General features: G+C 42.1%; 1 protein-coding gene across 2 annotated transcripts in view; it reads left to right on the top strand.

The window, feature by feature from the left end:
• LOC142495795 (uncharacterized) overlaps positions 1-11,815 on the top strand; it is a 31,859-nt gene extending 20,044 nt beyond the window's left edge. For both annotated transcript variants that reach the window (XM_075601766.1, XM_075601767.1), the window contains one exon: positions 7,153-11,815. In XM_075601766.1, coding sequence (XP_075457881.1) covers positions 7,311-8,768 — 1,458 coding nt within the window. In that variant the 5' untranslated portion in view covers positions 7,153-7,310 and the 3' untranslated portion in view covers positions 8,769-11,815. The remainder of the gene's footprint in view (positions 1-7,152) is intronic.
• The last annotated feature ends 214 nt before the right edge of the window (positions 11,816-12,029 follow it).

Here is a 12,029-nt window from a genome sequence, read left to right as displayed (position 1 = left end):
CTCACTCGACCTCAACCGGGTCCGGTAATCAATGACCCCAGTAAAGGGTCGCGCTAGCGACTTCAATGGCGGAGGTAGAATCCGCAAGTAAAAACGGCTGTCAGAATGAGCAGAAACCTGGAACCCATAATTCCGGTTCTGTTCAACCTAGAGGGCTGAGATTTGGTCACCATGTAGTTCTAGTTCCGGCAGGATTGCATGGCAAATAGCGACCCTCTTGGGACAGCAGAACGGAGTCAGGGTAATTGTAAAGTCTGGGTTTCTGCCATTAATGGCGGAAAAAGCCTCGTGTTCAAAAAGTGCTTTTAAACGGTAATTGTGTAACTCCGGTCTGGTGGGTCGCAGTGAGCTAAAACTTGGCCACCATGGAGAGTCCCCTCCGGCATGAGGGTCTGGCAAGTTTCGGCCCGCTCGGCCCAGCCGAACGGATTATTTTAATGTATATATATATTTAGAATTGTATTGTGTTTCAAAGCGGGGATAAAAGCCCGCGAAAGTTACTGGTTCTGCTTTATGTTAATGCTCAGGGGGGCGACCCATTGTCTACAACAGACCCCCTGATCAAAGGCTCAACCACTCTTGTTGTATACATTGGGGCGGAGAAACGCAGGGCTTGAGTGGTCTGTAAGTGCTGTAATTCACACTTACAGACAAAGGATTTCCTGACCAGATACCAGGCTGGTAGACTTTTAGGCGCCCTGACTTTTGTGTGGGGCTAAAGAAATGAGACCCCAAGTGTCAGAGGTGCGCATGTGCCAACTAACTGGGGGCATGATCTAGCAATGTTCCCACGTTAGCTGGCAAGGTGGGATTGGGTGCAGATAATTGTCATCCAATGTCTTGCACTCAATGCCAGGGTATAGGACTGAAATCCCATGTAAACCAGTGTCAGCCCTATGCCCATTCTCTTCGTTTTCTACAACTACTTGTTACCTGATGCCTGAATGAATTGCCAATCCTGTACCTGATTGCTTCATTGTCCAACCCCTAAGTAAGTGCTATATTTTGTCTGTTATTTGTATCATCTTGTGTGTTCACCTATTTTAAGGAATAAACTATATTTATCATATCTAAGTCGTGTGCAATTCAACCCAGTTATTTGTGTATATTATATCCTATCACAAGCTACAGTGACATTAACACCTTCACTCCTGGACTGTTGCCGCTGTACTGGAACAAAGCCTTGCATCTTTACATCATGGATCAAAATTCAGGAATCACACTGGGGATACCTGGGGAGCCACGGTTATAGACTGGCAAAAGCTATCTTTAACATGTGGCTCCAATCACCTCTTGGGAACAATTGAACCCACCAATAGTCAGGTTGCCCACAGTTCATAAGACCGGTCAGAAGGTCTGTCCGGTGGGCAGGGCGCATGGGTCAGGTTAACACCCATGCCACTTAGCATACCTGGGATACACCCATACCTTGGCACCACTGAGTCTGATTTTTGACCCAGAGATGTCAATAGCCTGTCATCTGTTATACCTCAGAATGCCGGCCGTGTTTATATTATGGGTCTCTGGGTCTTTTCATCCCTGACACTCCTTTTAGACTGAGGGGTGCTAAATCAACGACCCCTTTGAAGCTCAGCCATGAAAATACCCCCAGCTCATTCACCCATATCACAGCTGGATGTCCAAGTAATTCCTGCTTGGACTTACAAAAAATACCTCCTGTGTTACATTTACAATCTGCAGTTTATACACACTTTATTAAAACACCATGTTCTGTTCGTGTCACAACTGTATAAATGATATGTATGTGGTACACTGTATTTGCACCTCAAAAATCAGGTTTCTGGGTGCTTTCGTTCTAGAATTAGTATTTCTAATTTAAATGCCGGCTTCTATACCGCCATCATGTGTCGGTTAGAGGGTATGGATAGCCATGCATTTTGACTTTTAATATAGCAAGCAGGGAACGGCTTGCCAATGGGGGACAAAAGTGTCTGGGACAGGGCAAACACGGTAATGCATAGCAAATCAGTTTAACCCCTTTCTCCCCCTGTCACACATCCCCCATTCAAGATGCAGGGCCTGCCCTGACCACCCCATCTGGTGGCTGGGCTGACCTGCCAGCTCTTGAAGTTAGTAAGTCCCGAGGGCTGTCCTGGCGGGAAAGGCCATCAACATTACCATGCTCACTTCCCTTCTTGTGCTGGATAGTAAAGTCAAATTCCTGCAGTGCAAGACTCCAGCGCAAAAGTTTAGCATTTTCCCCCGACACCCTCTGTAACCAACTCAAAGGATTGTGGTCAGTTATTACATTGAAATGTCTGCCATACAAATAGGGCTGTAACTTCTTTAGAGCTCACACTATGGCCAGACACTCCTTCTCAATGGTGGCATATGCCACCTCTATGTGCAGCAGCTTGCGGCTCAGATACACCACTGGGTGTTCACTGCCCTCCTCCCCCACTTGGCTGAGTACAGCCCCAATGCCATAGTCCGAGGCATCAGTCTGCACCAGGAACTTTTTTGCATAGTCTGGAGCAGCAAGTATGGGAGTGCTGGCTAGTGCAGTCTTCAATGCCAGGAACGAGACCTCACAGGTAGGAGGCCAGACTACCAGCACAGGCTGTCGCTTCTGGGTCAAGTCAGTCAGGGGTTTGGCAAGGAGCACTATACTGAGGGACACACGTTCTGTAGTAGCCTGCGGTGCCTAGGAAAGCCATCACTTGGTTCTAGGTTTTGGGAACGGGCGACTTCACTATAGCTTCCACCTTAGCTGGTTGTAGCTTAAGATGCCCGCCACCCACCCCTTCCTCCCCCTGTCACACTGCCCGCTTTGGGCTCTCTGACAACTCCACTAGCATCCCCGTCCGTGGGTAACAATGCTCTGTGCAGATCATATCAGGTTGCCTCAGATGTACCATAGCACAGGGGACCCCCCAGGCCGATTGCCTGGGACCCCTAAATGAAAAAACAAATCTTTGTGGACCGGGTGTTCCTCCCGCCGGATGCCTGCAGACTGCTGCCCGACGAGGAGCTCCATACAGTAGCTGGGCCTCTGGCAGAGGCTGTAGGGACCACTGACTGTGTCTTTTCCTGGAACTGCTGCACGGCTGCTGGTGGCTTGACCTCTGGGGACAGGATCTCACAGGTTGCCCTCCCTGTAGTTGGGGAGCGGTTCCCAGACTCGTGAGGCCCATTAAAACAGATGGTTTTTCTAAACAAGTTTAGATTTTACCTGAAAAGATAAGAAAAGGATGATTAGTCCAGTAATCCAATACTCTACCCTACTCCCTGTTCAATTCCACACAACAGGCTATTTAAAAAATATGCTACTTTGAACATGGGCTGCAAAATAGCTTAAGGCTGCTTGGTCTGTAGTTATATAGCTCTAAAAAGTCACCTGACTGAATTAAGTTCAGCTCAGCCAGCTTAATTAGCACATGTGAGGCACATTAAACAAATGTTTTTTCTAAACAGGCTTTTGTCGTGGTGGCTAGGTGTTACAAGTGGCATTTCATTAAGAGACACATCAAGGGATGATTTTGAGACAGAATTCAAATATAGTTTATACCAAGTAGTTGTTACAAGTTGAATTGACTAAAATAGACAGACGGGAGATGGTTTAAAGACAGAATTCAAACTATAGATTTTACCTGAAAAGAGATGAAAAAGATGATCAGTACAGTAATCCATAGTTACATAGTTACATACAAGTAGATAAGGTTGAAAAAAGATGTATATATCCATCAAGTTCAACCTATGCTAAATTTAGACAACAGATACTTTATCCTATTTCTATACTTACTGATTGATCCAGAGGAAGGCAAACAAAAATCCCCAGAGTCATATCATCCAATGATATCTCATAAGGGGAAAAATAAATTCCTTCCTGACTCCAAGAATTGGCAATTGGATTAATCCCTGGATCAACAGTCTTCCCATGTTTACTTATTTGGTATATCCCTGTATGCCTTTCCTTTCTAAAAAGATGTCCAACCTTTTTTTTGAACAAATCTATTGTGTCTGCCATCACCGTCTCCATGGGTAATGAATTCCACATTTTAACTGCCCCTACTGTAAAGAAAAAGAAGAAAAAGAAAGAAAAAATGTGTGTGGTGCTATGAAGACAATCCATGTTGTAGAACAATATAGATTTAAATAGAAAACAACCCTTAGTACATAATGTAATGAAATGTCTTAAAAGATGCAGCCCGGTTGAAATTGTATCCCACAAAGCAAGGCAGTAAGGATAATGTCAATAACACCTGCAGGTGACCGGTAGATGAAACATCCTTTTAGGCATACACAATAAGCATAGACAGCATGGATTAAACTCACTTGGGAATCTTCATCCACCATAAGCAGTAAGACCAAATGTATCCAGTGTCCAAGGGTTGAATGTGCATCCGTTGTGGGAAGATCTTCAAACAGAAATGGAGGGAGGAAAAAACGAAGCACTAATATCCAGCTATAAAAGCAGCAATGAAACCAGCAGGAGTACGTTCCCAAAATAAAAGCAGCAATGAAACCAGCAGGAGTACGTTCCCAAAACTGTAAAGAACCCTTTCCTTTGTTGCTGGTGAAATCTCCTTTCCTCCAACCTTAAGGGATGGCCCGAGTCCTTTGTACTGCCTGTGGGATGAATAGTTCTTTTGAAAGCTCCTTGTATTAAATATATTTGTATATAGTTATCATATCCCCTCTTAGACTCCTCTTTTCTAATGTAAATAAATATAATTTAGCAAGCCTCTCCTCATAAGTTAGATTGTCCATCCCCTTTATTAATTTGGTGGCTCTTCTCTGCACTCTCTAGTTCCATAATGTCTTTTCTTAGGATTAGTGCCCAAAATTGTACTCCATATTCAAGGTGTGGTCTTACTAATGCTTTGTAAAGGGGCATAATAATGTTTACTTCCCTTCCATCCATTGCCCGTTTGATGCAAGATAAGATATTGTTTGCCTTTGCAGCTACTGCATGATTTTGGGCACTATTGCTAGGCTTGCTATCTACAAGCACTCCTAAATCCTTCTCCATCAAGGATTCCCCCAATTTATCCCCATTTAATTTGTAAGTCGCCTTTTTATTCTTGCATCACAAATGCATAACCTTACATTTATCTGTATTAAACCTCATGTGCCATTTACCTGCCCACGTTTCCAGTCTCTCCAAGTCCTTCTGAAGAGAAATTACATCCTGCTCTGATTCTATTACCTTACACAATTTAGTATCATCAGCAAAGATGGAGACTTTGCTCTCGATGCCAACCTCAAGGTCATTAATAAACAAGTTAAAAAGCAGGGGTCCCAGTACCAATCCCTGAGGTACTCCACTCACGACTTTAGCCCAACCTGAAAAAGTTCCATTTATGACAACCCTCTGTTGTCTGTCCTTTAACCAGTTTTCAATCCAGGTGCATATATTATTACTGAGTCCAATTTTCTTTATTTTGTACACCAACCTCTTGTGTGAAACCGTATCAAAAGCCTTTGCAAAATCTAAGTAGACCACATCAACTGGATTACCCTGGTGTAAATTCCTACTTACCTCCTCAAAGAAACAAATAAGGTTAGTGTGGCATGATCTATCCTTCATAAATCCATGCTGACTATTAGTAATAATTTTGTTTTCCATTAGGTATTCCTGAATATTATCCTGTATTAAACCTTCAAGTAGTTTCCCCACTATTGAAGTCAGTCTTACAGGTCTGTAATTCCCTGGTTATGATCTAGCTCCCTTTTTAAATATAGGCACCACATCTGCTTTACACCAATCTTGTGGTACTGAGCCTGTGGAAATGGAGTCCTTGAGTATTAAATATAATGGTTTGGCTATTACTGAGCTTAACTCCTTGAGAACTCTTGGATGTATGCCTTTGGGGCCAGGTGCCTTATTTACTTTAATTTTTTCAAGTCGCTTATGAACTTCTTCCTTAGTTAACCAATTGTTCATTAATATGGAGGTTGTGTCTTCCTCCTGTGGCACTACTATTGAACTTGATTCCTCCATGGTAAACACAGAGGCAAAGAATTTGTTTAATACCTCTGCTTTTTCCTTATATCCAATAATCTGCCTACCCATCTCACACTGAAAGGGTCCTATATTTTCTTTTCTCATTTTTTTTGTTATGACGGTAGTTAAAGAACTTTTTAGGGTTGATAAGGAAATAAATCACAATTTATTTTGCTCCTTGTTGTGTTCAATCGAGAATCCCAAAAATATAAAAAGTGTTTTAAAGTTTGTGCCCACCGTGACAGATATGTATATATTTATTTATATAGCGCCATCTATGTACGTAGCACTTCACAGCAGTAATAAATATAACACCTAATGGGAATAAGCGCTTTAGACATAAAAGTAACATTAGGAAAAGGAATTCCTACTGTGAACAGCTTGCAATCTAAGGGTTAAGTTGGAAGAACGTACAGAGAAAGTAGTAGGGTGTCGTCACAGAGCTACCCATATGCTTTGTTAACGAGGTATGTTTTAAGATGTGTTTTAAATGTGGATAGTGTTGGAGATTGAAGGGAAGGGCATTCCAGAGGTGTGGTGCAGTGAGTGAGAGATTTTAGACAGGAGAGGGCTTTAAATTCTAAAGATTTAGACTTAGACATATTAATTAAAATAGTTATAAGATCATTCTAAGGTGAGCAATTAAATTGACAAGTCCCACTATGGGACTGCCATATAAACTGCAGTTACCATAAGCTATTTGTAATGTATATTATGTTATATTTGTTAATGAGTTGTTTGCTGTTATACATTTTGGCCTAAATTGGGAAAGCGGATAAACGTATTAGTTATTAAGCAACCATTATATATACAGATGTAGCCAGCCTCATTGTTTCCCCAAATAGCACAATATATCCTGTTATAACACAGAATATCACATAGTTTCCATAGGATTCAAGGGCCGTCTTGGTGCAGAGTATCACAATGTATCCCACCAAAAGTGAGAAGCTGATATCAAATATATTATTTGGGTTACTGATGGAGGAAGTCTACTGATTTTTTCCATTTGTCACTCTTCTGTCCCCCTATCTATCCCCTCCTTTTACTTTGCCACTTTCTGTACCCTCCAGTGTGTGTCACAAATTTCTCTCTAAGCCCTCTTTGTAATTCTTCTCGGACCCCTATTTAGGGGGACATTTGCTTCAAGATTTGATTAACCGTTTTATTTCTTTCTTGTTCAATAGATTGTGGAATCAAAAACAATCAAGATTCTCATGCACCAATTCGTTCACTAAATTGGACTTTTGCAGGAGATAATACAGAACCTAACTCGCGTGAAGAAAATGTAACAGAAACCCATGTGTGCAACCTAGAGAAACATAAAGAGATCACCTCTGGAAAAATGTATTCTAATGGCTACAGTGTCTACAATACCATTGAGCAGAAAACAGGGCAGATTATCGATTCACTGGATATGACTACTTATTTATGCATTGAGTGTGGGAAAAGTTTTACAGATAGCTCAAAATTTGTTAAACACCAAAGAACACACACTGGACAAAAATCACATGCATGTAATGTATGTGGAAAGACTTTTTCTTACAACTCACATCTTGTTATACACCAGAGAATCCATGCAGGAGAGAAACCATTCTCGTGTACTTATTGTGGGAAGTGTTTTACCGATCGTCCGTCTCTAGTGAAACATGAGAGGATTCACACGGGGGAAAAGCCGTTTGTATGTAGTGTATGTGGAAAAAGCTTTACTGACCGATCAAATCTAGTGAAACATCACAGAATCCACACACGAGAGAAGTCGTTTACATGCATAGAATGCGGGAAAAGCTTTACAGACCGTTCAAATCTTGTTAAACATCAGAGGATCCACACCGGTGAGAAGTCATTCGAATGCACTGATTGTGGGAAGAGATTCACTGAGAACTCAACACTTGTTGTTCACAGAAGAAGCCACACAGGAGAGAGACCATATGCGTGCAATGAATGTGGAAAAAGTTATTCATGTAACTCGCATCTTATTGTACACCAGAGAAATCATACAGGAGAGAGGCCCTTTGTATGTAGGGAATGTGGGAAAAGCTTTACTGACAGCTCAACTCTTGTTACCCATCAAAGGGTGCATACAGGAGAGAAGCCTTTTGTATGTCCGACATGTGGGAATAAATATACTAAGAAATCAGCTCTTGTCAAACACCAGAGGACTCACACGGGAGAGAAACCATATGCATGCGCTCAGTGTGGGAAAAGCTTCATTGACAGTTCATCGCTTGTCAAACACCAGAGAACGCACACAGGGGAGAAACCATTTGCCTGCATTCTGTGTGGAAAAAGCTTTGCTGCTAGATCCACTCTTGTCAAACATCAGAGGACACACACAGGGGAAAAACCGTACGCATGTGCTGAGTGTGGAAAATCTTTTTCTTGTAACTCGCATCTTGTAGTTCACCAGAGGTTCCACACAGGGGAGAAGCCATTTGCATGCACTGACTGTGGCAAAAGCTTTACAGACAGTTCAACACTTATCAAGCACCAGAGAATTCACACGGGGGAAAGACCATATGCATGTAATCAATGTGGCAAATGCTTTATAGACAACTCAACGCTGATTAAACATCAAAGAATCCATACAGGTGAGAGGCCCTACTCTTGTACTGTGTGTGGGAAGAGCTTTACAGACAGTTCAACCCTTGTTAAACACCAAAGAATCCACACAGGAGAGAAGCCGTATACATGCACCGATTGTGGAAGAAGCTTTGCGGATTGTTCAACTCTTATTAAACACCAGAAAATACACAGAAGAGGTGATTTATTTGCCAGCACTGAAACTAGGAAGAGTGAGTAAAAAAACTCAGTGCTTTATATTACCACAGGAGTAAAGCCATAAATCACGTGAGGGAGATGGGGTTCACCGTTTCTTTCCAATCAGAAGCATGGCACGCTCATTTTGTGATCCCATGCAAACAAGACATGATTAATCTCCTAATTTTCGCCCATACTGTAATCTGGTGGAGCTCAATTAACTAAATATCTGCAACGTCATCTCCATTCCCTGTGTTCTAGCATGCCACCACATTCTTCAAATGGACTATCTTAATGGTTCAAGGAACACTCCACCTTTTTAGATGACCCATACCTTAACTTCACATATCCTGGTTAGAATGTCTTTGAAAACCTGTTGGCTTTGAATTAAAAGTACTTTCCATTATCAAACACGAAGGACAGAAAGAAGGGGATTAAGTGGGTGAGTCTTCAACATGGGAGCAATATAGAGGTCTATAAGCTAACATTTCAAGAGGCATATTTACTCATGATCTTTCATCATCTAGGTATCAATGTACTTTGCTCTTAATATGGCCTGTTAGTCAGTGGGTTTGGTGAGTGTCAATATGAAGAAGATGGGAGAGATGTTATGAGAGTGATTACATAGAGCAATAGAATTAATTATAGGGGAAATATTAAAGCAGTTTTATAGAGTTGAAGTAGTTAAGGATCAGTTATAAAAGGAGTTGGGAGGAGTTTCATAAACTGGTTATATAGATCAATAGCAGGCGTTATGTAGGATGATAACTAAGGTGAGATTAAATAGAGTACTAGTAGGAGATATAGGGAGGAGTTATATGAAGCAATACAAGGAGTTGTGGAATTATGTTGAGTAATAAGGAGCGCTTATATGAAGCAATTGGAGTTATGAGGAAGAAATTAGAAATCGCAGTCATATGAAGTAGTAGGGAGTGGTCAGATGTAAACATGATTTACATTTATGATCGGGTACATTTCTATTGTGGGCTAGCGTTAAAAAACACAGGCTCAAAGCAAGGGCCCTTTCACTGTAGTATGGTGATTAGGGCACCGCATGTTCAACACAGATTGACATCACAAAAAAGCGAGGCAGTGCAGGAAATCAAACTCTTGATATGCTTACAAGTGAACTTAAAAAAAATATTATAAAATATGAATAGGTGTCCTAAAGAACATTGATCAGCCAGATTTAACACATGCATTGGGTCATTTTAATCCTAGAAGATTCTGGCCTTTTAAAAACTAGATCATTAGGTCATGTGTCCACGTGTCTATGATTTATGTTTATCTGCTTTCAGGCAATATATTGTATATTATATTAAAAAAGCTAATATTGTCACTGTAGCTTGTGCAGGGTTATAATATCACACCAAAATCTCTGGGTTGAATTGGATGCGACTGTAATATATAATAAAGAAAGTTTATTACTTGAAAAAGGTGAACACACAGAATATACAAATAACACACAGGATATATACACTTACTTTGGGGAATGGGCAATGAAGCAGTCAGGGTCTGGATTGGCAATTCATCAGGCAATCATGTATCATTCAGATGTTGAGGAAATATGGGGAGCGCAGGTATATGTAAAATAAAAAACACAAAATATAGTGCAATATGTTAACACAGTGAACATAAGGTGTGTCTTGAATTCTGTGCAAAGCATACTCACAAATTTCCAACCAATAATAGGCGTGTCCCAATAAAATTGGTAGTGTGTTGTCTTTTGGTCTCTGTTGCAATCTATGGTGCACTTCTGGAGTCAGGTCACCTTCCTTAGGTAAGTAGACAAATACAACATAGTGTGTACTGATAAAAATATTTATCACTCACGCAAAAGTGAAAATACACTCACATGGTTTAAAATGTTTTCATGCCTTAAGAACAAACAAATGGAGCTGCGGTTGCTCAGGATCACTGGGCGTTCTCTCTGTTCTCAGCACCATCCTCACCGCTCCTCCCTGTCCCGCACTATCGCAGAGTCTGGTCTTGGGCAGGGTTGCGGATGATGTGACGTAAGCCCTCCCGCTACCCACCCACAAGCCCTAAACACCCACCATTGGGGCTAATACCCGCTTCGCCCACCCCCGCTATCCACAATAAAAACAATACACACTACAGCCCCACAATAAAAACAATACACACTACAGCCCCACAATAAAAATAAAAAAAATAAAATATATATATATATACACACAGTGGTTGACAAATCACCACAAAATCTACTCGCCACACAAAAAAATCTACTCGCCACCTAGTACCAAACATGTGCTGCTTGGGCCAATATTTACTCGCCCGGGGGTTAAATCCACTCGCCCGGGGCGAGCAAATGTATAGGTTTGTCGAACACTGTATATATATTACACCAACAATCCCTATACCCCCCTAACATACAATTCATACAGTATATGCACAGCAATGATACTATAGGCCGGCGGTGGCCCTCGGGTGTTCCCCGCAGGTGTCCCCGCAGACCTGCAGTACCAATTCAGTGCCCCACAAAAATAATTAAAAAACACATAAATACTTTAAAATAAATACACCCCCCCTAACACATACAGTATAGTAATGGGCAAAATTACTATTATCTACATATGGATAATAGTGTATTTGACCATTTCCAATACATAAAGCACAAGTAATACAATAAATAAATATTGCACTCACCCATGTCCGGCTGCCACGATGAAGGCCATCCTCATCTTCATCACCGTCTATGCCCCCCTCCGATGCTGCAAAAAAATACACAAGAATAAAAAGAGCCAATGTAATGTCCCCTAACCCCTTAATCACCTTAGCGGTCATTAACTGCTGTAGTCATTTAAGGTGTTAATCCACCCTCACCCACCACTCGGGAGGCCTATAAACCCTCCCCCATTACCCTCCCACCCGTGAGACCTAACCACCCACTACCCACAGGGAGGCCTACCCAACCTGGCTTGGGGACAATACCCATCCCCCCACCCCCGTTAACCACAATAAACATGACTATATTTAATAAACAATACATAACCCACCCCCTGTGCCCCCCATATCAACATGATTTATTCTTTTACATACAGGGTTAATACCCCAGGCCCACATGAGTCCCCGGTAGCCCTGCCGGGTGTCCGCAGGCCCCACAGTGGCCCAGCAAATGGTTTCAAACAGGGTCTGGTGGCCTACGGGTGGTCCCCGGCAGGCGCTGTGGTCCTCCAGGTGGTCTCCACGGGTCACCGTAGGCCCCAAATGGGGTCTCCACGGGTAGGCCCCCAGGTGTCTGGGGGGCCTCGGGTCAGCCCCACAGGTGTGGGGCCACCGGTTC

The sequence above is a fragment of the Ascaphus truei genome, chromosome 5 (assembly GCF_040206685.1).
Source record: "Ascaphus truei isolate aAscTru1 chromosome 5, aAscTru1.hap1, whole genome shotgun sequence".
Taxonomy (NCBI): domain Eukaryota; kingdom Metazoa; phylum Chordata; class Amphibia; order Anura; family Ascaphidae; genus Ascaphus; species Ascaphus truei.
This window is presented reverse-complemented; position numbering and strand designations above follow the sequence as displayed.